Genomic DNA, 26,531 nt, shown 5'->3' with positions numbered 1-26,531 from the left:
GATGAAAATTGAAGAACAAGAAAGTCTGAAAATACTAAAGTTTCGAAAGCAGATATTAGATTCTCATCTCCTGAGAAATGCAAAAACAAAACTGGAGCTTACTGGTCCGAAGATTGGGAACTACAGTACTCTCATTGTACTCTCATCCAATGAACTACTATTGGTGAACCTGTTGTTAAATCACAAGTAGTTGTTTACGTGTCCATAGGACAGTCACGAGAGGCGAACCCAGCGGTATAAGGGGAGGCGAGGAGTATTGTGCTGTTAGTAGAGAAGCAGTATAAGGAGACTGGGTCGTTCAGGAGATCTCAGTGACTTAGAACGTGGACAAGTCATTGGACGTTACCTGAGTGTCCATCAGCTTCATTTCAACCTTCATAAAGCTGCCCAGGTACACTGTTGGTGATGTGATTGTGAAGTGGAAAGGCGGAGAAACAACTATAGCTAAACCAAGGTAAGGCAGACTTCGTACTGACGGAGAGGGACCGTCGAGCACTACGGTGGGTGGGTGTTCAAAGAAATATACGATGCTCTCCAAAACTTAAGAATTTGGTGGAAATGAATGAAAGTGCAGGAGCATGTTGCCAGAGGTTTCCCAGTCGCGCACAGAATGCTGTTCATCGAAAGGCGTGAGGTCAGCGTGACTATAGCTTCGAACGGGGTTGGCCCCGCAACAGAGGCAGGAATGGGGAAAGATATTGTGCAACAATCAGCGAACATTGACGGTGCACAGTGATAGTGTTCTTCATTACCACAAGTCCCGGAGACAACATTTGGATGACTTAACGTGGGGAAGTATCATCAGGAAACTGGAAGACGGCCGAAGTGTGACGATTGTAACCCAGGAGTTTGGTACTGGTCACAGCATTGTTTTACTTGCATGGGGAGTGCCCTAAAGAGAGAGAGGAGGTGGTCGACCATAGTCAACAACAGCGGCAGATGACCGCTGTATTTTGCAACAAGCAAGAAGGAACCCACGCCAAAAAGCGGGTGAAATTGCAAACAAATTTAACAGGACTGCAAGGCACGCATCTCACGCTCCACAGTGGCATGGCGACTGAATGGAAGTGGTCTCTTTGCCCGGCGACCTGGAATTCGACGTGGAAACGGGGGTGTATCTATGCAGCGGTGCAGGACCGTGTGCAGCAGACAACGCATTGCGGAAAATCGGCTGGACCTATAGCCTGTATGCTTTGTAAGTGGTACAGATGTAGTTGTTGCTCACGCAGTTACACCCAAGATGATACTGCGACTAACACCCAATGCAGGCGCATTTGTTCGAGTACTCGTTGACGAGTTCTCTTCAACGATATGCAGTACATCTTCTTCAAATTCGGGAGTACAGCTATGCCGTGGAGCGCCACAGTCCTACCTCCTCACGGTGAAGATACCTGCGTCTCGGAGCCGCCGCGTGAACTGGGGCAAAACGATTGTGCGATGGCGTGCTGCGTAGTGGAAAACGTCCATGATACAGCAGTTCTTCCTTTGCCTTTAGCTTCGCTGTACACAAGGAGCACGTCAGTATATTCTGGGAACGTGTACCAAACCATGTTTATTGTATCAGAGATGCACAGGCATTAAATAGGTCTTGCAGTAAGGCAGGTTTTAAGTGACGTCAGGTGATGGTCTAACGCAATCCTGTCTACCCTACTGCATACCAGGACAAGCAACTCTGAGAGTTTTCCTTTTCCTTCGGCAGATGTGGATGCGTTACACATCGGAATTGAAACCGTAGTAGAGGGAGGGGGGGGGGGGGGGGACGGTACGTTTCCGGACATGGATCCCCATTCAAAAGGTGACTTTGTAACAGGAATTTCCGAACACCCTGTATGTGCATATCGCTCCCCTATGCCTTTTGTCACCTCAGTGTACGTTTATAGCATTTTTAGATTAAGAGAAAGCTTTTAACAGTGTTGGCTGGAATATACTTAACGTACTAGAAATAAAGCACAGGAAGCGATAAGTTATCTACAAGTCATAGAGAAACTTGACTGCGGTTATGAAGGTGTGAAAGGCAGCAGTAGTTGAGGAGGGAGTGGAACAGAGCTGTAGCCTACCTCCAACGTTATTCAGTCTGTACATTCAACGAGCGGTAAAGGAAACCAAACAGCAATTTGGGAACAGAATAAACGTTCGCGGAGAATAAACAACAATTTTAGGTTTGCTGATGACACTGCAATTCCGCCAGTGACGGCAAAGGACTTGCAAAATCAGTTAAAACGGAATCGGTAGTGTCTTGAAGAGAGGCTACAAAATGAATATCAAGAAAAGGAAAACAAGGGTAATGGACTAGCCGAATTAAGTCAAAATGGTTCAAATGGCTCTGAGCACTCTGGGACTTAACTTCTGAGGTCATCAGTCCCCTAGAACTTAGAACTACTTAAACCTAACTGACCTGAGGACACCACACACATCCATGCCCGAGGCAGGAGTCGAACCTGCGACCGTAGCGGTCGCGCGGTTCCAGACTGTAGCACCTAGAACCGCTCGGCCACTACGGCCGGCTCCGAATTAAGTCAGAAGAAGTTGCAGGAATTAGATTAGGAAATGAGACTCTATAACAGTAGATGAGTTTCACTATTTGGGCTGTAAACTAAGTGATTATGACCGAATTACAGAGGATATAAAACTTAAACCGGCAATAGTAAGGAAAGCGTTTCTAAAAAAGATAACTTTTTCATCATCGAATATCAGTTAAATAATAGGATTTTTTTAAGTGCTTGTGTGAAGTGTATCCTTGCACGGAAGTGAAACGAGGACGATATACAGCTCAAGCAAGAAGGGACAAGCTGCTTTTGAAATGTGGTGCTGCAGCAGCAAGATAAAGATCAGATGAGTAGATCAGAGGAGGTATTTTAATTAAATCTGGGGCAGAAGAGCTTCATGGTACAATTTGAATAAAACAAGCTATCGGTTGAGAGGACACGTATTGCGGCATCAAGGATTCGTCAGTTTGGCAATGAAGGGAAGTCTGGAGGGCAACAATTGTAGGAGTAGACCAAGACTTGACTACAGTAAGGAGATTCAAGTGGATGTAGTTTGCAGTGGTTACGCAGGCACGAGCAGGTTTGCATAGGACAGACTAGCATAGAGAGCTGCATGAAACTTCTTCGGACTCCATATCAGAATAACAACGTGTACAAAAATCGTTGCGAAAGGTGATCGAAATCTGAGACCCGTTAGGTGAAGGCTTGCCTTGTCAGTTGTGCTTCATGCTACACGAGTCTAACTGGAATAACAAAGAACTTGGCCGGTCAGAATACAGAATTCCCTGAAAGGGGTTAGCGGAAGAGGGTGAACGGCGTAGTAGCTGTAGGGAGCAGCCGCCTTCCTGGAAGATTATCTGCTACTAGCAGGAAGTGGCGCAGCTACTGAAATGCGTACGTAGCAAGGGAGACGGGATAGAGCAGTTGGCGACGTCAGGAGAAGGCTCCACGTTGCATTTCTCGTTGCCTTATCTGTAGTTAGCTTCTCCACATTTCCAACGAAACTCTGAACACCGGCCTTCGCATTTCTTGAGCAGTAAGCACACCAGATCCACCAAAGGCTTCGCGCTCACATCTCATACCAAAGCGTCTACCCCTGATAATGGTTTCATTCTACGATGAAAAGAGTCCACAAGTTTCTTCAGGCATAGCACATCCACACAATGATGATCACATCTCACAGAGCTACCAAACTGCGGGGATTTTGACTGTCACTTTTCAGCCACTGTTCCAAATAGTCTCAAACATTTCTTGCGGGGCTGAAACCAGATAATTTAGCGAGCCTTTCCCGATAATTACTGGCGGCGAACATTTCTTCGCTTTCCATGATTCGCACTGGCTACATACTACTATCACTCACATATGAGGTAGCTATCTCTATGACGGTTACAATGTCTGTGTCCTTCAGACAAGCATACGTGTCTGAAGGACATTGTAATGTGAAGATAAAGAAACTGCATAAACACGGACATTATATCCATCACTGATGTAGCCATGCCTCGACGGGCTAAAATGAAGATAAAATATTTAAGGTTGAATAACAAGTACACTGTTTTTGTTCTACAAGTTTTCGGCGTGTTGGGCCATCTTCAGGAAACAGATAACTATAATCTGGAAGGGATGCTCTTTCTTTGGTAACCAGAATTGTAAGCAAAGATACAATGCACTTGCATAGGCTGTTGAGCAGCAAAATTGTTTCTTAACGTTGAAATTACACTTTACCCAATGGACAATTTTAAACACAACAAATAATTAAACTACACATTATTGTAGATTAAGTAGTTATAATGCTAACGTTTTTGAGGTTTTGACATTGGCTGAGAAACTGTTGATCTGAGCACTCTTCATTTATTTTGTGAAACAAACATATTTTACATTGTAAATTACATTTTATGCAATGGACGATATTAAACACAGTATGAGTGATTAAAATACACATTATTACAGTATTACAACTTACGATGCTGAAGTTTGTGCACCACTTAAGTTACTAGCCCTCAGTTTTACAGTTCTCAACCAATGTCACGGTACCTCAAACTATGCACCATAAGGAATAACCTATAATACTCTAAGATGATGTATTTTAATTATTGTGAAATATTGTCCATTACGCAAAGATTAACTTACAACGTTAAAAAACATATTTGTTGCACAACATGAATGAAGAGTGTTCAGTCAATGTCAAGACCTCACAAACTTCATCATTATAACTGTTTAATCTGTAATAATGTGTAGTTTAATTATTTATTGTGCTGGGTAAAGTACAATTTCAACGTTAAGAAAAATGTTTGATGTACAACTCTCTATGCAAGTTGATTGTATCTTTACTTATAATGTATGTTTACCTAAGAACTAGCGTCCCTACCAAACGCTAGTCGATTGATTCCTGCAGATGGCCCAGTAAACCGAAAGCTGGTTTCAAATAAACAAAAATCAGTGCAACAAAATCAGTGTACTTGTTATTCAATCTTCTACCAAACTTCTACCAAGAAGTAAAGGAAGAATCGTAAATAAGATAAAATATTTCTCTCCCTGTGCAGAAATCAAGAAATGTGCGAGCATAAGGGCTGTCTACTTCGTGACATATGGAAGTTTTTGATGTTTCTGATCAACAGTCATACAGTAATTTTTAAATAAACACACCGCCATTCGACGGTATTGTTGTTTATATAATTACGACCCAGATTTCGGTCTTTTATTCCATTTTCAAGTGATTGAGTTCATGTCATTAATATATATTGCAGAACATTAAGATCAAAATTGACCATAAATGAACCACGATTGTGGTATCAGTTTGGATTCCGTAGAAATACTGGAACACGTGAGGCAATACTGACCTTACGACTTATCTTAGAAGAAAGATTAAGGAAAGGCGAACCTACGTTTCTAGCATTTGTAGACTTAGAGAAAGCTTTTGACAATGTTGACTGGAATACTTTCTTTCAAATTCTAAAGGTGGCAGGGCTAAAATACAGGGAGCGAAAGGCTATTTACAATCTGTACAGAAACCAGATAGCAGTTATAAGAGTCGAGGGACATGGAAGGGAAGCAGTGGTTGGGAAGGGAGTAAGACAGGGATGTCGCCTTTCCCCGATGTTATTCAATCTGTATATTGGGCAAGCAGTAAAGGAAACAAAAGAAAAATTCGGAGTAGGTATTAAAATCCATGGAGAAGAAATAAAAACTTTGAGGTTCGCCGATGACATTGTAATTCTGTCAGAGACAGCAAAGGACTTGGAAGAGCAGTTGAATGGAATGGACAGTGTCTTGAGAGGAGTATATAAGATGAACATCAACAAAAGCAAAACGAGGATAATGGAATGTAGTAGAATTAAGTCGGGTGATGCTGAGGGAATTAGATTAGGAAATGAGACACTTAAAGTAGTAAAGGAGTTTTGCTATTTGGGGAGCAAAATAACTGATGATGGTCGAAGTAGAGAGGATATAAAACGTAGACTGGCAATGGCAAGGAAAGCGTTTCTGAAGAAGAGAAATTTGTTAACATCGTGTATAGATTTAAGTGTCAGGAAGTCATTTCTGAAAGTATTTGTATGGAGTGTAGCCATGTATGGAAGTGAAACATGGACGGTAAATAGTTTGGACAAGAAGAGAATAGAAGCTTTCGAAATGTGGTGCTACAGAAGAATGCTGAAGATTAGATGGGTAGATCATAGATGGGTAGATCACATAACTAATCAGGAAGTATTGAATAGTATTGGGGAGAAGAGAAGTATGTGGCACAACTTGACTAGAAGAAGGCATCGGTTGGTAGGACATGTTCTGAGGCATCAAGGGATCACCAATTTAGTATTGGAGGGCAGCGTGGAGGGTAAAAATCGTAGAGGGAGACCAAGAGATGAATACAGTAAGCAGATTCAGAAGGATGTAGGTTGCAGTAGGTACTGGGAGATGAAGAAGCTTGCACAGGATAGAGTAGCATGGAGAGCTGCATCAAACCAGTCTCAGGACTGAAGACCACAACAACAACAACAGTGGTATCAGAGAAATCCGAGGAGCCACCAGCACCAACCATAGGAGGCCAAAAAATTCTGAAGATGGCCTGTATATAAGCTGAAACGGGTTAATAAAAAAATATTATTGCGATCTCGACAATTCATTTTAACTCAAATTAAGAAAAAAATTGGCACCCCACGAAATGCCAGATGTAAGATCATCATCTTGTAAAATGATCAGTAAAAATTACTATTATTTGCTATTATTTACTGATCTTTTTACAAGATAGTGATCTTCCATCTAGAATTTAGTTAGGAGAAAACATTTTTCTTAATTTATGATCAATTTTGAGCTTGATGTCCTGCAGTATATGGTACTGACATAAACTGCATCACCTGAAAATAGCATAAAAGGCCGAAACGTGTGTCGTAATTAAATAAACAACAATACAGTCAAATGGAGGTGTGTTCATTAAAAAACATGGGGAAGTGTGGGTCGGTCTTGTTGGAGCGCTCGGATAGCCGAAGTGATTGATCGAAGAACTGGCACCCGCTTTTCACGAACCACCGACTGCAGTGGCGCGTATTCAACCCGAAACTACTGTATCTCACCATAAGGAGTTTTTTGTGAATTTCAGTTACGTCAAGGCCCTCCGCCGAGTGAGCGACTGCAGAGGGCCGGTGACGCTTATTGCCGGCTGATGTGAGACCATCCGCAGAATCCGACGGCAAGCCGTCTTCTCTCAATTACTTATCCAGTGGTGTGGCGTCCGGTGTACGGTGCTCTCCTCGAAACGGACGCCAGAGCAGCCTGGTATTTGGTCAACCACAGATATATGAATCGCCAGAGACTCCATTCTACACGTATGGTAGACTCTCCGTTATGTCTCCACTGCCATCTGCCTGATACGGGTGAACAGATTCTGGAACGCGAGTTTTCCGTGGAGGATGACGAGACTGATGTGGGCCCTCATTCAGCGCGTGACTCCAACTCCAGTGACTCTGACTTCCCTTCTCTTCCCAGATTGATATTTTATCCACATGCATGCAGTTACATGGCTCAAGGATATTACCATATTGTATCTTTACCTGGATGGTGAGACGCACTTTCTCGATTTTTGGACCTTCCTTGTGGAACGATTCACTTGTCTCCGACGTCAACCGCGTTACCGCCAGTACTATGCTAATTATCTGAGTAGTATCTTCTTGGACTCTCTCCGCAGTTGGGGCCACTTTTATGGACCGCAACAAGTCACAGAAACATATGGACACTATCTTTACGAATTCGTGCCCGCCCCTATTGTCAGGTTAGATGGGTCCTCGGACGTTTTGTCGCTAGTAACCGCGGTTGTAGTGTCTAATGTTGGTTCAGCCGAAACAGCGGACTTCACGTTGTGCTTATGTTTTAATTTTGCTTTTGCTGTTTCAATACTTTTTTTTACCTCCTAGAAGGGTGCAGTTGTAGGAATAAAGATTTTTTTATTAACCAGCCTCCCTGTCGCGCGAAAAATAGTTAAGGTGATAACAAAAAAATGCAAACTTGCTTAAGGGGACCGCTCGCCGCAATAAGCGCCAAATTTGGGTTCGAGTCCGGACCCTAAGCAAATTTTTATTTGTTACAAACAGTTGACTGCAGTCCACACTCACAAAATGCGAATTCATCTCGTAACAGCGATCGCGGCTAGTTTCATATGCAGAATGTAATACAATTTGCACGACCTACAGCACTCCCTCATAAAGTTATGCTGCTTGTAGTCAAGGGATTTTCAGCTTCTGCGTAGCACTTCCTCAACAACTTTGCAACTTATATTTACACCCCAGTTTACTTTATGTCCGAAATTCTAGTACTGCTACCTTACTTCAGTTAACTATGTATTTTTGTGTTTTTCTTTGTGGCTATTTAAATTAATACACTTATATTTTGCTACTAATATTAAAAGTCTCCTAAAATATGTTTCAAACAGTCGTTATAAGCTGTATCGGTAGTAACTCGTGCAACTAAAGAACGTAGCCAAGTCTCCAATAACTAGATATTCTCATAAACAAGTTGTGCTTTATTAGCTCCAATACGCGCCAACACACGTATCAAATAATATTTGTTAAAACTGATTATATATTCCAATCAGTGTGGCGAAACTATACAGATAATAATGACCTGATTGTGTCGTTAGACCCAAACTACAGAACACTATTCGTTGACTACAGTGGTGCTTCAGTGCGGTGGTTGTGATGTTCGGCATTTGAGCAAGGCAGTCGACAGCTGATGATCGGCTGCAACTGCCGAAGCCAGCCATCGTCACCAACTCTGTCATTTCGCAGCTGTGCCTCAAGCAGATAATCAGTTTCAATTCGTTTACAATTTCTGTTTCTCTCGGAACAATGTCTCTGTCAATATATCCATCTATTACTCAAAAATATGCCAGAAAACTTAACTATTCTTTTTATTCAACAGAGTTCCGCAGCTTCCAGGGCGCTGCAACATCCAGGAATGTTACGACAAAAAGTAAGTTGCAAGATACACGGCCTGACAAAAAAAAAAGTGAAGCGCCCAGAAGACGTGATCGGATGTCAACGTAAATTCGTACACGTACACGCCATCGCGCGGGTACGTAAATCAATAGAGTTGCAATTCTCTGTGATAGGTACAAAGGTCACCGGAGTGTATTAGTGTTTTTTGAGTATAGCGTTGTTACCATGCTTGGTGGGGTATATAAGGGGTGTGAACACCGTCCGATATTGAATGATCACTGTGAAGGACACGGAGATACTGCGTATTCACGTGAGACGGTGTTATCAGCACGTGGAAGGTTTTGAAAGGGGCCTCATTTGGTAGGCTGGTCTAATCGTGCACGGTCCAGATTTGAGGGGCATTCGGATGCGACAGTAGCCCAGTGCTGGACGGCGTGGCGACGTGAGGGCGGGTTTACACGTCGTAAGGTTTCCTTTTGATCACGTCTGGCCGCCACAAAGGAGGACTGAGTATGTGTGCCAAGCATATCGTAAGCCCTTTACTTATACGATTATACATGTCATCCGAGAACAAGTAATGGATTCCCTGCAACATTCTGTGTTATCTCGCACCGTTGATCGGAGACTAGCAGCAACTGGACTAGGCATTTACCTTTTCATGCGTAATACTCCGTAAGTAGCTGCGTTTAGTGTGGTAGCGTGATCATGAAGCATGAACTGCTAATGAATATGGCGTCACATTATGTTCAGCAACGAATTTTGTATCTGCACTACCCCGAATCACCATTGTCGGTGAATATGGAGGCGACACGGGTGATGTTGACGTACTTCCGTAGCCAGTAATATTCCCAGATCTGTCCCCGACGGAACATGTGTGGGACTAGCTCGGACGTCAACTTCGTCACAGTTTTAGTATCCACGATATCAATGACCAGTTGCAATAGTTTTGGACGAGCTTGCCACAGGAGAGGGTACAGTGGCTTTATGACACCCCTCCCAGTCGAAGCACTTCATGTATCGAGGCCACAATGCAGCTACAACGACGTACTGATAAGTGGGCTCATGCGCCAAGTTCTTTGCAAACTCGAGTTCGTAATTACTGAAATAATCTGACATATCCTTTCAACGCGTGAAATTTCATTTCGTTTCCTCCTTCTCTTCAGGGTGCTTCACTTTCTTGTCAGTCAATGTATATTTTATTTCAAGATTTACTTAGAATAAGAAAGTAATTTAGAAATAGTTGAGACTAGTTTGCAGTTAGTGTCGTTTCGCTCATGTACGCCATACTGGTGCATTGAGAATACCTTGCTGTGTAAATTTACATTAGAATAATATTCAAGTGTATAATTTAAAATACAACTTCTGGCTACGGTTTCAACACAAATGGAAACTGTGCTCTGTTATGTAACACGAGCTTTGCAGTTTATTCCAAGAAATGCAAGTAGTTGCAGGGATTAGCTAATCTGTTTTTAAGTCACATATTTAACTTCAAATTGTTCATCCATCATCATATGATGCTAGTGCGTCCGAAGCTGCAAAGCATAGAATGTTGTTTTTGTGGAAACAACTACAGTATGGAGACGAGAATGTACTTTACACTCAGTATGGAGACGAGAATATACTTTACAGTCAATATGGAGACGAGAATGTACTTTACAGTCGTTCGTATTCCTTTGCAGTCGTTGGTATTCCTGTCTGCAGGAAAATTTCAAGTGATTCAAATGGCTCTGAGCACTATGGGACTTAACATCTGAGGTCATCAGTCCCCTAGAACTTAGAACTACTTAAACCTAACTAACGTTAGAACATCACACACATCCATACCCAAGGCAGGATTCGAACCTGCGACCGTAGCGGTCGCGCGGTTCCAGACTGAAGCGCTTAGAACCGCTCGACCACTCCGGCCGGCCAGAAAATTTAAAAAGTGCTATAGGACATAAAGATAATTCGGATTGCATTCGTTAATAGCTCCCAGGGGCACTTCAGGACAAATAACCATTAAGAACTGTACGTCCTGCTCATCTGTCTCTGAAGTGTGTGAAGAGTGCGACCTAAAGGTTACCACTGCAGCAGCAGGAGTTACGTTCTTAACCAATTCCTCAAAGGAATCGTGTCAAGGATATCACAGGTCTTGGTTGTAAAGCAAACAACGAGAAAGAAGGTGAAAATGCTTCTGATATTTTGAAGAGGGCTAGGTCCACAGCCTTAGTGAAATACTTGAGTTAAGTCGTTCCGTTTTAGGCTTTTAAAATATTATTTATTGCGACGGCAATTCAGACACATGATCAAATGTCAAGCAGTGTGGAACATTGGGACCTACTCAACAACATAAAACTGTGACATGTTGGAACATAATTCCCAGCTGTGTAAAGCCAAATACATGTGGTGGTATAAATCTATCCACTGTTCCATACACCATGTGAGCACTCCTTAAGAAGCTGATAAAATAATGACATGCTCCTGACATGATAGTAAAAACAACATCCACTACAAACATTAATAACGTCAAAATTTCGTATCAGGCATGGTGGATGGATTTTGATGCATCCATCACACCTGCTATTCGAGATTTTCACTTTAGTGTTTGTAGTGGATGTTGTTTTCACTATAATGTCTGCTGTTATTTTATCAGCTTTTTCATGAGAACTCGAATGGTATATGTAACAGCAGATGGATTTATTCCACCACATGTATTTGTATTTACACTGCTGGAAACTATTTTTGTACAGAGATACAGTACTGGAAAGAAGAATAAAATTTTCGAGTGGCCTGGAACGACATCCATGGGTTGCACACCTGCCTGGTACGCAGTGGGTGCCTAACGAGCATAAACACTTGGGGTCACCGGAACACAAACAAGCAGGGAGCACATCACCACAGAGTGTGTGTGAGTGAGCGTCATTAACACCTGACTCAGTACCAAGACATTATTGCAAAGGAAGGGTAATGATATTTTGTGAGTGTGGCAGCTTGAAGTAGCTACCGTAAATACTACACAGGGATGCCTCTCAGGCTGCAAATCTTGCACAAAAGACATCTCTGATGCTCAGAAACAAAACGTTAGTCCAGCAGAGAGTGCTGACAGCTTCAGAAAATCGGAGCGCATTGAATCACCCGCAGGGGGTATCACGTCATTGACTACTAAACGAACCACTACTTTCCTTCTTCTGAGGGTCAGAGTCTAGCCATTCCGTCTGCATCACTGATACCGACAGAAGGCCAGTTCCATTAGTTTCTGGATGACCTATTGACATATGATGAAGCATTGCCAGCTGCTACCAGTTTTGGAGTCTACTGATACGAGGCCATAACCATCCTGCAGTGGGGGCAACTTCAACTCTGCGAGCTGACATTCCTGCCAGTCTGACAGGCTGACTTAAGATGAGGGACTTGCGCCTTCTCGCCATGACGACATCCATCATCACAGGGGGCTAGCCTAAGTAGAACTAAATTAACAAGAGTGCTGAGGCTTTGGCGGCCACCCACAGTCATGATAAGGTATGGGGGCACGCCAGCCAACTGTCAACGTTGTACGACGCCGTAGAACTGACGACAGGCAGCACTAGGGGCTAGGACCACTGATTCCACGATGGGTGCTGACGTGCCGCTCAGCACATCCCTGGGATGTGGACGTGCACGGCTGCTAACAAGCCACGCTGAGGAGGAGATTAAATCACTTTAAAACACTTATCAATAATTTAATGCTGTCTTATTGACTTCATGTGTGTGGCACAGTTCCTCGCCACCACCTCTCTGATCGACCATCCTGAACCCTTGTAGGGGGCCACATCCAGTGAACTCCTGCACCATATTCTAGTATGTCACAACTTTATGTTACTGAACGGATCTCAGTACCCCACAATGAGTGACTATGAGTATGTGTCGAAATTGTAGTTGCACTAAATAATATTTTAACAACTTAAAGCGGAATGACTTCATTCGAAAAAGCTTCTGACATTATTTCACAGGAAAATCACTTTTCAAGCAACGTTGTAAACTAGGGCATGTTAAGTGTTACGTGACTTTTTCGTTAGTTATTTATTTTCTTTTCCTTCTGTAGGTAGTGCACTGCCAACCCACAGCCAGTCGCTCCTTGGCGTTTGTTTTGAGAACAGTTACAACTTGCAAATGACTTTTAATGAATTAAAAAGGTGGTATTGGGATGTGTAATGAGATACTAGTGATGTTACAGCGATTTCTTGGGCCGTGCCAAAAAGAATGTAGACTTTTCCTACTGCAATACATTCCTGTATCTAAATATGCTGGCACCATAAGTTGACTCTCATGTAAAGTTACATATCGAAGGCTATGCTGCATAAATTGCGAAAGTAAATTCTAACAGTCTACACTCAGTGGTTCGCTGATTGAGGAGACGTATGTTTACCTCATGCCTTCTAAAGACGTCTCGTTATCCCCATAGGAATTCTACTCCATAACTCACGGCTTGTAACGTAGCTATTTTCTACAGTGAACGTGGTAACTGATATCGCTACTAATGTCACTATAATAACGTTCGAAATCTTTCATTTCATAAAAAGGTTACAGCCGTATTTATTCGTCCAAATAAGGAACACTTATATCAGTTGTTATGTAACTGGTTATCAGAAAGTTTACGTTCAAAGGCCGTACAGTCCAAAATTGGTATGACAATCAGACAAAATCGCCGCGAGCACTGAGGCATTCATCCTACCGACGCACCACGTTGAAGATACCCGTTTGTTAAAACACTGTGGCCCGCTGCGTGAAGAAGTCTGTAACTGCCTTCTGCGCATCCTTGACCTTCAAGGTCCTTTTTAAGCGATCGAAGGCATGATATTCGCATCGGCAGGGATCAGGACTATAGGGTGGGTGCTCGAGTGTCTCCCACTTCAGTCTCCCAGTTGAGGCTGGACTGCCAGATCGACCAACGTTTTGTGTCGAATCTCGAACCTCACTGAACTTGGCACCTCGTTCACCGGTGTTTTTTGAAAGACCTACTGCCTAATATGCATCCTTCATTCTACCATGGGCGTATAGCGCTGTTTGTCCTTCGGCAGCCAAGAAAAGAATAACAGCACTTTGGTCCTGTTCGAACACATTTGGTAATAACATCGCCATAGTCCACCTTTGCACATTTACCGTGCCCATGTTGGGAAGATACGAATGCCACACTAACCCCTTGACTAGATGTCGGTGTTTATATACCCGCATACGAGTCACGCTACGTTACATACACGCTGCAGTAATATTCTCAAACGGAAACTCTTTGGTCTGTACTTATAGTAAAAAATGCCTTGTGCGGGCCAGCGAAAATACGAGGGTTGGAACTTAAATAGTGGAAACCATTTATTCACAACTGATACAAAAGAGTTAAATGTTTGTACCTGTTACTGTATTTCAAAGTAGTCACGAGCGTTGTGTAGAGCCCGTTGCCAGTGATGTGGAAGGCGTAGTATACCGTTAGCAGAGCCTTTTCTGTTGATGGTGCTAATGGAGCGGTCTAAAATTATGTTGATTCTCGTGTACGACTGTCATGGTGTTATCCTAACGCATTACGTTGCTTCCCGGCAGACCGTCCATGCACAGTATAACCGTTCGTTTTTGGAGCATCACCTGCGACCAGCTTTGCGAAAGAAGCGGCGACACTTTCTGCGCAACCCTCCCATCCAAAAGCACCACATTGCCCGGGCGCATACAGCGCAAGCTGTGGCTGCTCTGTTCGGTCGATGAGACTGGGAAGTACTGTAGCATCCACCATACTCCCCGGACTTAAGTCCTTGTGGCTTTGATTTGATTCCGAAGATGAAGGAACCACTTCGTGGCATTCGCTTCAGAACTGTTCCAGAGATTCGACAGGCAGTAGAGCGCTCCATTCGCACCATCAACAGAACAGGCTCAGCTAACGGTATGCTACGCCTTCTACATGGCTGGCAACGGGTTCTACACAACGCTGGTGACTACTTTGAAGGAAAGTAACAGGTGCAAACATGTAACTCTTTTGTATCGGTTGTGAATAAATAGTTGCCACTATTTAAGTTCCAACCCTCGCACATAAGCGAATGTACTCCTAACGATCGCAATGTCCAATCAAAATATCGAGCAGAGCAGCCATTGTACCAAACATCACTGACTTTTCTTGAGAGTCATTCAACTTCAAATTAAACATTGCCCAAGACAATTCTAGCAATTATACAGCTTTCAATTACAAAACTGTAGCTTGTTCGTTTGATAACGTTTTACATGCTCACATCGACAGCCAAGTTAGGCTGTTAAATGATCGCTCCTAACAGTTACTTGCTTGCCTGCGCAGGGTGCATTTCCGTCAGAGATCATGAATATCAGCCGAAATTCGTTAAGTTAATCTTATTAATCTGTCTGCTACCGAAATATATTTTTTAACTAAATAATATTGGAAATATGAAACGTCAGTACGAGTAAATATTCCAGTATGGTTCGCTTAATTTTTTATTAATTATCAGTTAATTATCTTTTAATTATTTTTGCTTGAAGTTACGCGTCTTGCAGTCTGTTTTAAGGTTAAGTTCCCACAATCTTCAACAGTTCAAGGATGAGGTTTCCTACTGACAGAAACTTTGGGACTCTCTGGGTCCAGGTCTCCTGTCCATCTGTCGTAGTAGATTGGGTAATCCGCCTCTCTACCGACACGCACAGCAAACCGGTGAATGTAACTATATTGGGATTAAATAATATCCCACAATAAGGCACAAACACCACAATTTGACGTACCATAACACATCTGGTGTGATTGCAGTTACTTATTGCGATAACACCTTTCAGGTAACGAATTAAGACATAGGTTAGGACCTGAACTGGTTTTTATGCGAAAATAAGGGCACCACACAAAAAAATTAACATTAACACTAATGTCCTGTAACATTGCCTCTAGCCTTAGTAATGGACTCAATTCAGCGAGAAAGAAAATCTACAGATTTCTTCAGTTATGCCATATCCAGCTGAACATCCTCGTTAATTATTAGATCCCATAGACTAGACTGTTCCACCATTGCCCCAAAGATAACAAACGACTCCGGACCCCCGTTAGTTCACAGTCGGGCAGGTGTAGTTAATTTAGGCTACTTTCCAGGTGGCCTGCTACACGCATTCTGTGCATACACCAGTCAACTGACCACCCCTGCCCGCGTGTGCTCGGCCAGTAAAGTACGATCACATACGCTATGGCCCGGCAGCTCGACCTCCTCCACTAAGCATTCTGTGCAAAAACGGAAGATAATTGCTTAACACCCTGTCGGCTGCGTGGTCATTAAAAATGGAGCACGAGCTCAGACTACGAAAGGATGAGGAAGAAAATGCCCTATTCAAAGGAACTATCCCAGCATTTGCCAGGAGTAATTTACAGAAATCATAGAAAACAAAGTCTGGTTGGCTGGATAGGTATATGAACTGTCATCGTCCTTAATGGGAGTCCAGTGTGCTAAGCATTGCGCCACCTCAGTCCGTCGGCTCTGTGTACGGGTCTCGATATTACCTTACCTGTCGTTGCAGAAAGAGCAGACTGAAGGTGGTGTGGGACTGCTTTCCTATATCTAGGAGTACAACATAGGTACTGCTGGTCATCGGTACATGTCTTGGCGCTTGACTATCATTTGGTAAACATTATGGATTCTAAACCTGTAATAAATGTGTCTCTGCATTCATGAGCTTCGTAAGGGCAAATGTTGTCTATCTTGTAGATAAGAATAAACTATTACTTATCTATTGGAACGGAATTTTTGCTATTGTTTTTAACAACATTTTTTTTCTAAATGTTTCAGCCATCTTTAGTGGCGTACAGAGACATCAGTGATGTAAGTATTTACTTAACTATGAATGTTTTGGTTTGAGATATGTAGACTTTCATATAATTCACACACATTAACATGCTAGCCTTAAGTGGTGGTGGGAGAGGGTGGAGGGCTTTGTTTTGAACTATGGCTGCATAAGATAACTGTAGAGACCAGGCGTGAACTATCTCGTTTACCACGCTGCCAGCTTCAACAAGCAATTGCGTGGTCGCTATTACCAAATGTTTGGCGTACTCTCCTCTACTTTGCGTGTCTGTTCTGCTCTCACAGGACACGCCTGCAGGCAGGTTGCCCTGCGAGTGGGAGGCGGGGTTTGTTTCCCCACACCGCTTCCCTCTGCTCACGCGGTCCAACTTCTGGCAGCAGACTGTCATGATATAGTATTGTCCGGACTAAAGTAATAGTTTAAAGTTGGCTTAATATAGATTGACCACTTACTCTTATGACACCTATATTTTAATTATGTCCATTGGTTCTTGTGTCAGCTCTTCTATTCTCAACATTATTTGATAAGTTTTCACTTAACCGTGTGTCACAACATTCTTCTTCATTGTACTTGACCTTGCTGCTACGTTAACTGAGGGTGATGGGAACTGTTGAGGGTTTCAGTGTGGTTAGATGATAGGGTGTGGAGGAACAGTTCAAGTTTCTAGGTGTTCAGATAGGTAATACACTGTCGTGGAAAGACCACGTTCAGGATCTTGTTCAAAGACTTAATGCTGCCATTTTTACTATTCGAACGGTATCTGAAGTGAGTGGTCGTTCGACACGAAAATTAGTCTGCTTTGATTATTTTCATTCGCTTATGTCATATGGTATCATATTCTGGGGTAACTCTTCCCATTCTTAGAGGATATTTTAGGCTCAGAAACAAGCGCTTCGAGTAATAAATGGTGTAAGTCCACGAACCTCTTCTCGACCCTTGTTCACGAGTCTGGATATGTATTGGCCTCTCAATATATATATTCCTTACTGTCATTTCTTGCTAACAATATTAGCTTATTCCCAAGAATAAGCAACTTTCACTCAGAATGAGATTTTTTCACTCTGCAGCGGAGTGTGTACTGATATGAAACTTCCTGGCAGATTAAAAGTGTGTGCCGGACCGAGACTCGAACTCGGGACCTTTGCGAGGTACTGGCAGAAGTAAAGCTATGAGGAGGGAGTGTGAGCCGTGCTTGGGTAGCTCAGATGGTACAGCACTTGCCCGCGGAAGGCAAAGGTCCCGAGTTCGAGTCTCGGTCCGGCACACACTTTTAATCTGTCAGGAAGTTTCAACTTTAACTCAGTTAATATTCGGCAGGAGTCAAACCTGCGTTTGTGCAGGAAGGTGTGCACTATACTGCTGCATCCATTTTCAATAAGCTACCACTCGAATTCAAAAATCTTAGCAGTAATCCACGCGCTTTCAAATCGAAACTGAAGAGTTTCCTCATGGGTCACTCCTTCTATTCTGTCGAGGAGTTCCTTGAAAAATTAAGCTGATTCTTGCTGTATTGTTGATTGCGTTTACTTAAACTTATGGATTGATTTTTTCAGGTTCGTAAACATTCTATTTTTATCTGTTATTACTGTTATGTCGTAATTTCATGTACTGACACGTTTCATGACTTGGAGATTTGCTTCTCAGTTTCATGCTACGGAACTTGACGTGTAAATAAAATAGAATAAAAATAAAACGACACGAGGTCAGCGTGACTGTACCACCAAATGGGGCTGGCCCTGCAACAGGAGGCAGTTGAACGAACGTGAAAGGTGTGAGTGTATGTGTGTGTGTGCGTGTGTGTGTGTGTGTGTGTGTGAGAGAGAGAGAGAGAGAGAATCAGTGAGCAGTTACGGTGCGCTGTGGTGGTGGTCTTGATTACAACAAGCTATTGGTCACAGCATTGTTTCACGTATAAGGGGAGCGTTCCGAATCACACGCACTACTAACCGAAGGCGAGAGTAGTGGTGCTCGACCACTATCAACTACAGCGACAGATGGCCACTACATTATACGACACGCAAGAACTGACCCACATCAAACACTGGGTGCAGTTGCAACCACAATTAACGGAACTGCAGGGCAAGCAGTCTCACGCTTCACAGTGGGTAGGCAACTGCGTAGGGTGGTCTCTTCGCCGGACGACCTGTACGCTATGTTCCGTTGACACCCGCTCATCGGCGGCACCGTTTGCGATAATGCCAAAAGAATAGAGACTGGACCAACGAAGAGCGTACTATTCTCGGATGAGAGATGATTCAGTCTCAGTACTGATTCTGGACGCGCTCTTATTTGGCGAGGGTGGGAACACGTTATACTCCCACTAAAATTGTCGAACAGGATCGTTTTGGTGGTCCAGGTGTTATGGTCTAGGGAGGCATAATGTTACTTGGGCGTACTGACCTCCAAATCTTTGGATGCGTTGCACTCACTGGTCAAAGTTATTATGACGCTGTACTCATTTCCCACGTGCGTCTTTTCAGGGGTACATTCGGACCTGACATCAATGTTGTACATGAGAATGCGCGACTGCATCGAATGACACAGGTGAGGTAGTTCTTGGAACGAACGATATTCGGCGAATGCTCGGCCCTGTCTGTCAGTTCGACTTAAATCGCATCGCGAAAGTGTGGGATGGGTTGGGAATTTGTATTGCAACACGTCCATATGCACCAAAGACTATCCAGCAGTTGCAACTGTGCTGGTAGAGGAACGGAATGCCTACCACAAGAACTCCTTACCAGCTTTGTGTCCAGTGGAGGAGCACGGTGTGGAGAACGCATTGCAGTGCGTAATGGTCGCACACCCTATTAAGAATCATGTCTGGCCGTTTTTCATGTCCAGGAGACCTTCACAATTCGCGGTGACTTCGGCGTAATTATTGTAATAATAGTGTCCTTCAACTTCTTCTCATTGCATATTTCTGTCAGTTACACTCCGCTGTAGCAGTTCTTTCTATGAATGGTCCAAGTGTCGTCGAGCTATGTTTCTTAGTGGCGACACATAATGCGACAGTTGCTTTCATCCTTAAGTTTTGCACATCAACGTAAACAGCGAAAAGTGTCAGGAGTGAAAGTGAATAAAGATGCAAAAACATTTCAGTGAACTTGGATCTGCCAGAGAAACGTTTTCGAGATGAATACGATTGTGCATAAGAGCTGCAGTTGACTTCAGTATCTGTTGCCCTAGTTAGTGAAAATGTATTTTAAGTTTAAACTTTTCGATTAAATCCACATAGGTCTTAAAACCTATGCTCCGTGGATGGAGAATGTGGTAGACGTATGAACGGAGACTGGCATGTTTTGCTGTTAATACGAGATGACGTCTATTGTATCAGTATGGTCCTAGATGAATAGGTCGATAGGGACCTTACCTTAGTGTCCAAGATCACCGGATCTCAAAAAAATGGCTCTGAGCACTATGGGACTCAACTGCTGAGGTCATCAGTCCCCTAGAACTTAGAACTACTTAAACCTAACTAACCTAAGGACATCACACACATCCATGCCCGAGGCAGGATTCGAACCTGCGACCGTAGCAGTCTCGCGGTTCCAGACTGTAGCGCCTAGAACCGCACGGCCACTCCGGCCGGCTCACCGGATCTCAGTCCTCTGGATTTTTCTGTCTGTGGTCATCTCTGAAGCGGAGTGTACAGCAGTGCCATTAATACAACCGAAGAACTGGAACAGCAAATTGTACAGTATTGTCAAGATTTACGAGGTGGTCTTAGAGTTTTCGAAAGAATTCATAACTCACTGCAGAGACGAGTGCAGTATTGCATCTGAATGCAAGGATGACTCGTGTAAAGTATATGTTTGAGGTCCCAGGTGGCATGACGAATATTGTGAAGTGATACCGTGCCACAGTTGACTGTTTAATATTGTATGTTTTTTCCACTTCACACTTTGCAAATCGTCCTGAAAATACGTAAGGACAAATGGAAGATGAAACTCCGCCCACAGAAATCAATTACAAGAGCAAATGGCCTGCTGCTGATGAGCATAGTACTGCAATTACAAAAGTTAGCCATTTGACAATGGACAATGTAGTCCAGAACCCGTTATAGCAATAAAATAAAATTTCTAATACTGTTTATGTGTGGTTGCGTTCTCCACTAACAGTCCTTACCGCCCACGGAGGTTAATATGATCCAGCACAGACCCACACTCCCATCGAGCGCCACCTATCCACAGTCCCTGTTCATTTCCTCCTGGCTCGCTGCTCTGAGATTCCCACTGGAGGTCGGACGTACTTGTGCATCGGCACTGAAGAAGGTGGATCCATTGTCCATCAAGGCGAATCAGTTATATGAATGCGTGGTGTCTGTGCTTTCGGACATGTTCCGTTCTTTCGGACGAGTTCCATGTCTGACTGCGAGTCGAAACTGGTACCAATCGTTATTGTTGAAAACGCATGGACAGGTGTTAAAAATCATAAATATTTGCCACCTCTACTTTTATGTGTGCTAGCTACAATTTGAAATGACATGATGGAAACTTTTGTGCAGACCAGGTTCAGAATACAGACATGTATCTTTCGTGTAGACATTCAGGACTTTGGAATCTTGATAAAACAATGAAACGGTGAAACTTTATCATCTCAAAGGGGTCAAACCTGGCGAAAGGAGACATTTTAGTTCGAATCCCAGTCCAGCACCACACCACTATTCTAAACATCTCATGTTCCAATACAATAAGAAATAAGTGCCCCGTGACTTTACATGATGACTGCCTCACTAACAAAAACCACTGTTGTGTAAAAAAACAAACTGGTGACAGAGTTTCTACCTGGCGTGACTTACGCCTCTGTTATGTTCAACCTACACTGACTCTTCTAAAGTAGGTAGCGAAGGGGGAAGGGGGGGGGGGGGGGGAGTCGTCCTGTTTAATGTCGATTTGGAACCCTTCAGTGCTCAACTTGGGTTACCAGAGGTAAAGGTGGTCTGTTTGTGTTTGTTAAAAATGGATGCCCGATGTGTGAATCGGCACCTTAAGTGTACGTAGGTAGAATGATTCTCACAGACCACCAACCTACACAGAGCATTGGTTCATGAGTGTGTCGTAATGAAGGAAGCCCCACACTGAAAGATAATTCTAATTCGCTGGAGGTTGATTACAACCTCTGTTATACATTTATTTCCTTGTTCATTCATATCGATACTCACTAGCTGTGTTGGCTACCCAATGCGTGCTTTTCACTTGATTTTGTAATGTCTGAAATGAAATCACATAACAGCTAGCTGAACGAACTGGCAACAATGTAGGATGCAGAAATTTCTGCTGGAAGTGTTGCTTTCCACTTGTGATTGTGTACTAGTGTATGTATTTATGGTCTACTCATAAATATGTTGCCGGCCGGAGTGGCCGTGCGGTTCTAGGCGCTACAGTCTGGAGTCGAGCGACCACTACGGTCGCAGGTTCGAATCCTGCCTCGGGCATGGATGTGCGTGATTTCCTTAGGTTAGTTAGGTTTAATTAGTTCTAAGTTCTAGGAGAGTGAAGACCTCAGAAGTCAAGTCGCATAGTGCTCAGAGTCATTTGAACCATTTGAACCATAAATATGTTGCAGCGTAAACGCAGAGGCCAGATATCGAGCACATTCTCATCTTTACGTTTTTAAATCGCATATTACCACTTCGGCGACGTGTGTGTTCCTAGCCTACCGCGGTTATCCAGCCAGGGAAACGGAATCAACAGTTTAACGTGGAATCCGAACCACGTGTTGTTTCTGACGATTCCCCACATCTTTGAGATTTGAAAAGTCGATGTTCTGATCAGGAATAGATCTCACACAACTTCTCGATTTCCTGGCACCCTTTTTTTTACCTCCAAAGACTGAAAAATCCACAGTTTCATCGAGACTCGATCCCGAAATTTCTCGTCTTGTATACACGTGCTTTACAGCTTTATTTTTTTAACGTTACAACTTTCTTCTTAAAAAAGAAAAACAAAATCAGAGTTAATTCCACATGGTACCGCCACTTTTATACACAAAGAATAAAAATTCCTTTCCAGTCGTTCCATGCAAGTACTTATTTACTTGCAGGGTGGCGCAAGAAATGTGTTACCATTTTGTTTTTTAAAAAAAACTTTATTGTCAATACAATCTGAAAGAAACATATACTGCAATGAAGAGCCGTCCATGGAGATTTGTTCTAACTTAGCACATGCTCAATATGTCCACCATTTCGTTTCCTAATTTCCTTCAAACGAACACTGAAGTTAGTGATTACCCTACGGCACATGTCTTCCGTAATTTCACTGCAAGCTTGAAGAATAAGTCTTGTGAGCTCCATTAAATCACGTGGACGTTTCGGGAAAATTTTTTCCTTTAGGTACCCCCAAAGAAAAAAGTCACATGGATAGAGGTCTGGACTATTTGGAGGCCAATTTTGTCCGTCATTGAAGCGACCTGGAAACCTGAGTGAAATGATCCGCATCTCGAAATGCTCGTGTAAAAACTCAACACAGTGTTTGCAGTATGTGGCCTTGCTCCATCTTGCATGAACCACTGCGTGTTGAAGGGCAAGGCAGTAGCAAGAAGCTGTGGAATGAAGCTATTGCGAAGCATGCTCAAATAACGCTCGCTGTTCACAGTTTCTTCACAGAAGAAGGGTCCAATAAGTCCGTGACTGGAAATTGCTGCCCACGCTGTAATCCTCGGAGCATAATGTTGTCGTTCATGAAGCACTTGTGGGTTTTCAGTGGCCGAAAAGCGTACATTTTGTTTGTTAACCACACCGTCTAAATGAGTCACAACAAGGCTTTTCGTTTCATGAAAAAGTAACACAATTGTCGATCGTTGCTGTGTCGTCAGTCTTCCATTGTCAGCCATTGCTGCTTATTAGTCTCCTAGCGACAGTATCGTGAATTACACATCATTTCGCAACTCATTTGTTTTTCCAAGCTCTGCTGGTACTGCTGTAGAGATCCCAGCGGGATATCTAATGTGCGTCGTGAAAGAAACAATTGGTAACACATTTCGTGCGCCACCCTCTATTTTTAATTGATGAAAAAGACCAAAAGGACCACAAAAGTGAAACAAACTGCAAAACAATATTCCTATAAAGGGGCCATGATAAAACTACCACAAGGATAGGCTAACTCAACCGATAACTTGGCGACGAAATAGAAGGTTCAACATATTGGCCGATAAGGTCGTGACACCCCGGCAGGCACAAACACTTCCAATATGCAGTGGCCAAATATTGGTGGAAGGCGAGGATGTGTGTATCGCCCCCTTCATCATAATGTAATGAACATAGTAGCCCAACAACCATGCAGTTATATTTGACTTTGCCCTCGACAACTGGGAGGAGCCTGGACGTAACAGGATATCAGCCGAAAAGGCAGTCTCAGTGTATCGAATTAGAAACGCTAATGGCTTTTTTCAGCCTGTGTCACTTCGCTTCGTGACCATGACAAATAAATCTATGTTGTAGAGTGTCTCTAGCGGGACAACGACTGCACTGGTCCGTGACAGTAAGTTGAATACAAAACAGACGCTCATTGGTGGATATTAGGTTGTGCACCACGTGATACCACGAGGACGCCACCGCCATTGGTTGAACAAGATGGAGAAGGTGAAACCACACCGTCTCCCAAGAAGTTTGCGGCGATGCCGGTTCAACAAGTGACGCACAGTTAATCCGTCACCCGCACATCACCAAAAATGCGGTACTGAGATGCATGGGGATCAAGACTGCTCGCCCACAGACAGTAAAATAAGCGGGAAGTGAATATGTGGATTGCGTGAGAGATATTCAACATGGTGCGGCGAACAAATAACACTGACGCTTTCCTTTGAATTTGGAAAGTCCCAAATCCCCGAGAGAACACGCATACGAAAAATATGATGATGCTGCCTTAAAAAAAGCCAAGACCGCCGTTTTACTTTCCTAGACATCATCGCGGGAAGGAGAAAGGTCTGAGCGATGTAATATGCTTTGCACGAAACGTAGGTATCCAGGATCCGAACTTTTTGAAACAGCTTAAGGCAGGGCCGGCCAGAAATTCTGCACGCCTGCGGTGCTCCTGTACGTGTGTAACTTCCGGGTCACAGCCTGCACGCCGCAGCCGTCAGCGTTCATGTAGTGCATGTTTCTACGCACAGATGACGCTCCTCTGTTACACAAAGCAACAAAGTATTTAGCCTTATTTATTAGCTGCCTGTACAGATCGCCGGCCATAGCACTGATACGTCTTGTCACTGTTTGTTTGGATAGACTGATTTCTTGAAACCTGCTAACGTTCGTGAGACACACAAGTTCTGCAGCATCAATCAGACACCCTTTCACAAACTCCCCTTCAGAAAAGGGTTTCCCAAATTGTGCAATTCTTAATGCGATTTTAAAACTTGCTCGCAGTGAAGATTTAGTGTGGTTGTCATTCTGGAAAATTGAAAACAGTACATTGTACAGCGTACAGTGAAACAGACATAAATGTAACACAAGAAACTAAGAGTTCAAGAAGTATCAGTTACTTTGACGTACAGTAAAATCGAGTGGATGTGTCTCATCCATTTTCTTAAGGACTTTTAATTTTGCTTGTCGTTCTTCACTGTTGAGTACACTACACTCGTCTTTGTGATATGTATTGTAGTGTCTTTCAATTGAAAACTTACGCTGGCCGCCTATTATTCTGCGGCACAGCAAACACTGTGAGTTTTCGCCAACGGCTACAAAAAAGAATTGCAGTTACCAGTCATTTTTAAACTACTGAGAACATAGATCTCCCGTCCTTTGCTTTGTCACAGTACTTGCCATTTCTCAGTACTTCTCTGTTAAGGTTACGGCCACCAGGGGTAAACGAGACTGGATATGTTGCGCTCTTGCTTGTACTACAGGGAAGTGGAGACGCCGTTGTTCATTTAGGACACATGTCTAATAACAGACGTCGCTGTCGCACACGTGCGCACATGTGCAGCACTACCGCACGTCTGCACACTGTGCAGCGTTTGGCCGGCCCTGGCTTAAGGGAACACCGTTCATGATCCAGGATTGCATTTTATATCTTCTTCATAACCGACTTCCAATTAAATGTAGCGATTTGGAGTGGAGAACTAAAAGATTTATGAGTCTCGAGCACCGTCGCCCACGATATGACAGCTTATTAAAACCCCTTATTTTATCAACCGATATTTGCCTTCATTGATGCGGGCAAAAGGCATTCAAAGTAGCTGTGGGCTATGGAATTTCAGCGGGAGAACGGAGTAGCGCAATCATATAGTCCGTAACGAGCTCGTCTCGCCCAGGAGTGTCCATCCTTGTAACTGAGTGACAATCCTTCGAGAGGCGGCTCAAGTGATAGAACAAACAACGACAGTGAAAGCGGACTTCCCCGACGAAAACCCCTATGGATGGTAACGGGTCGCAGGTTCGAATCCTGCCTCGGGCATGGATGTGTGTGACGTCCTTAGGTTAGTTAGGTTTAAGTAGTTCTAAGTTCTAGGGGACTGATGACCTCAGAAGTTAAGTCCCATAGTGCTCAGAGCCATTTGAACTACAATGGGAATGCCATCTCTAAAAGACAAAGCAGAAAGCAGTCGCCTTCGGATATTCGGAAGCCCCATTCAACACAGTGCAAAAACTAAGGAGGGAAAAGTGAGTAAACTGAAATTCTTGTAGCACTACGACTTCCGAACAGGATTCATAAATAAACTGACGCAACGAAGCGAACCGCAGGTCCTATTCCACCATACTAACATTCAAAGCAAAAAACCTATAAGCATGCATATTTAACAATAAATAAAATTCGATCTGCTGACCAACTTAATTACTTGATCAGTGTATGTCAAGATCTATTGCCGAGTCCACTAACGAGTCAGAGGGTGGGGGGCA

At 43.4% G+C, this 26,531-nt stretch overlaps 1 protein-coding gene across 1 annotated transcript in view; it reads left to right on the top strand.

Moving 5' to 3' along the window:
* LOC124556207 overlaps positions 1 to 26,531 on the top strand; it is a 186,320-nt gene that overhangs the window by 30,743 nt on the left and 129,046 nt on the right. The window contains exon 2 of the mRNA XM_047130196.1: positions 8,892 to 8,942. Within this exon, the coding sequence (XP_046986152.1) occupies positions 8,892 to 8,942 (51 nt within the window). The remainder of the gene's footprint in view (positions 1 to 8,891; positions 8,943 to 26,531) is intronic.

This window comes from Schistocerca americana, chromosome X (genome assembly GCF_021461395.2).
Source record: "Schistocerca americana isolate TAMUIC-IGC-003095 chromosome X, iqSchAmer2.1, whole genome shotgun sequence".
NCBI lineage: Eukaryota > Metazoa > Arthropoda > Insecta > Orthoptera > Acrididae > Schistocerca > Schistocerca americana.
The sequence above is the reverse complement of the archived record's forward strand: the minus strand, read 5'-3'. Positions and strand labels throughout refer to the sequence as shown.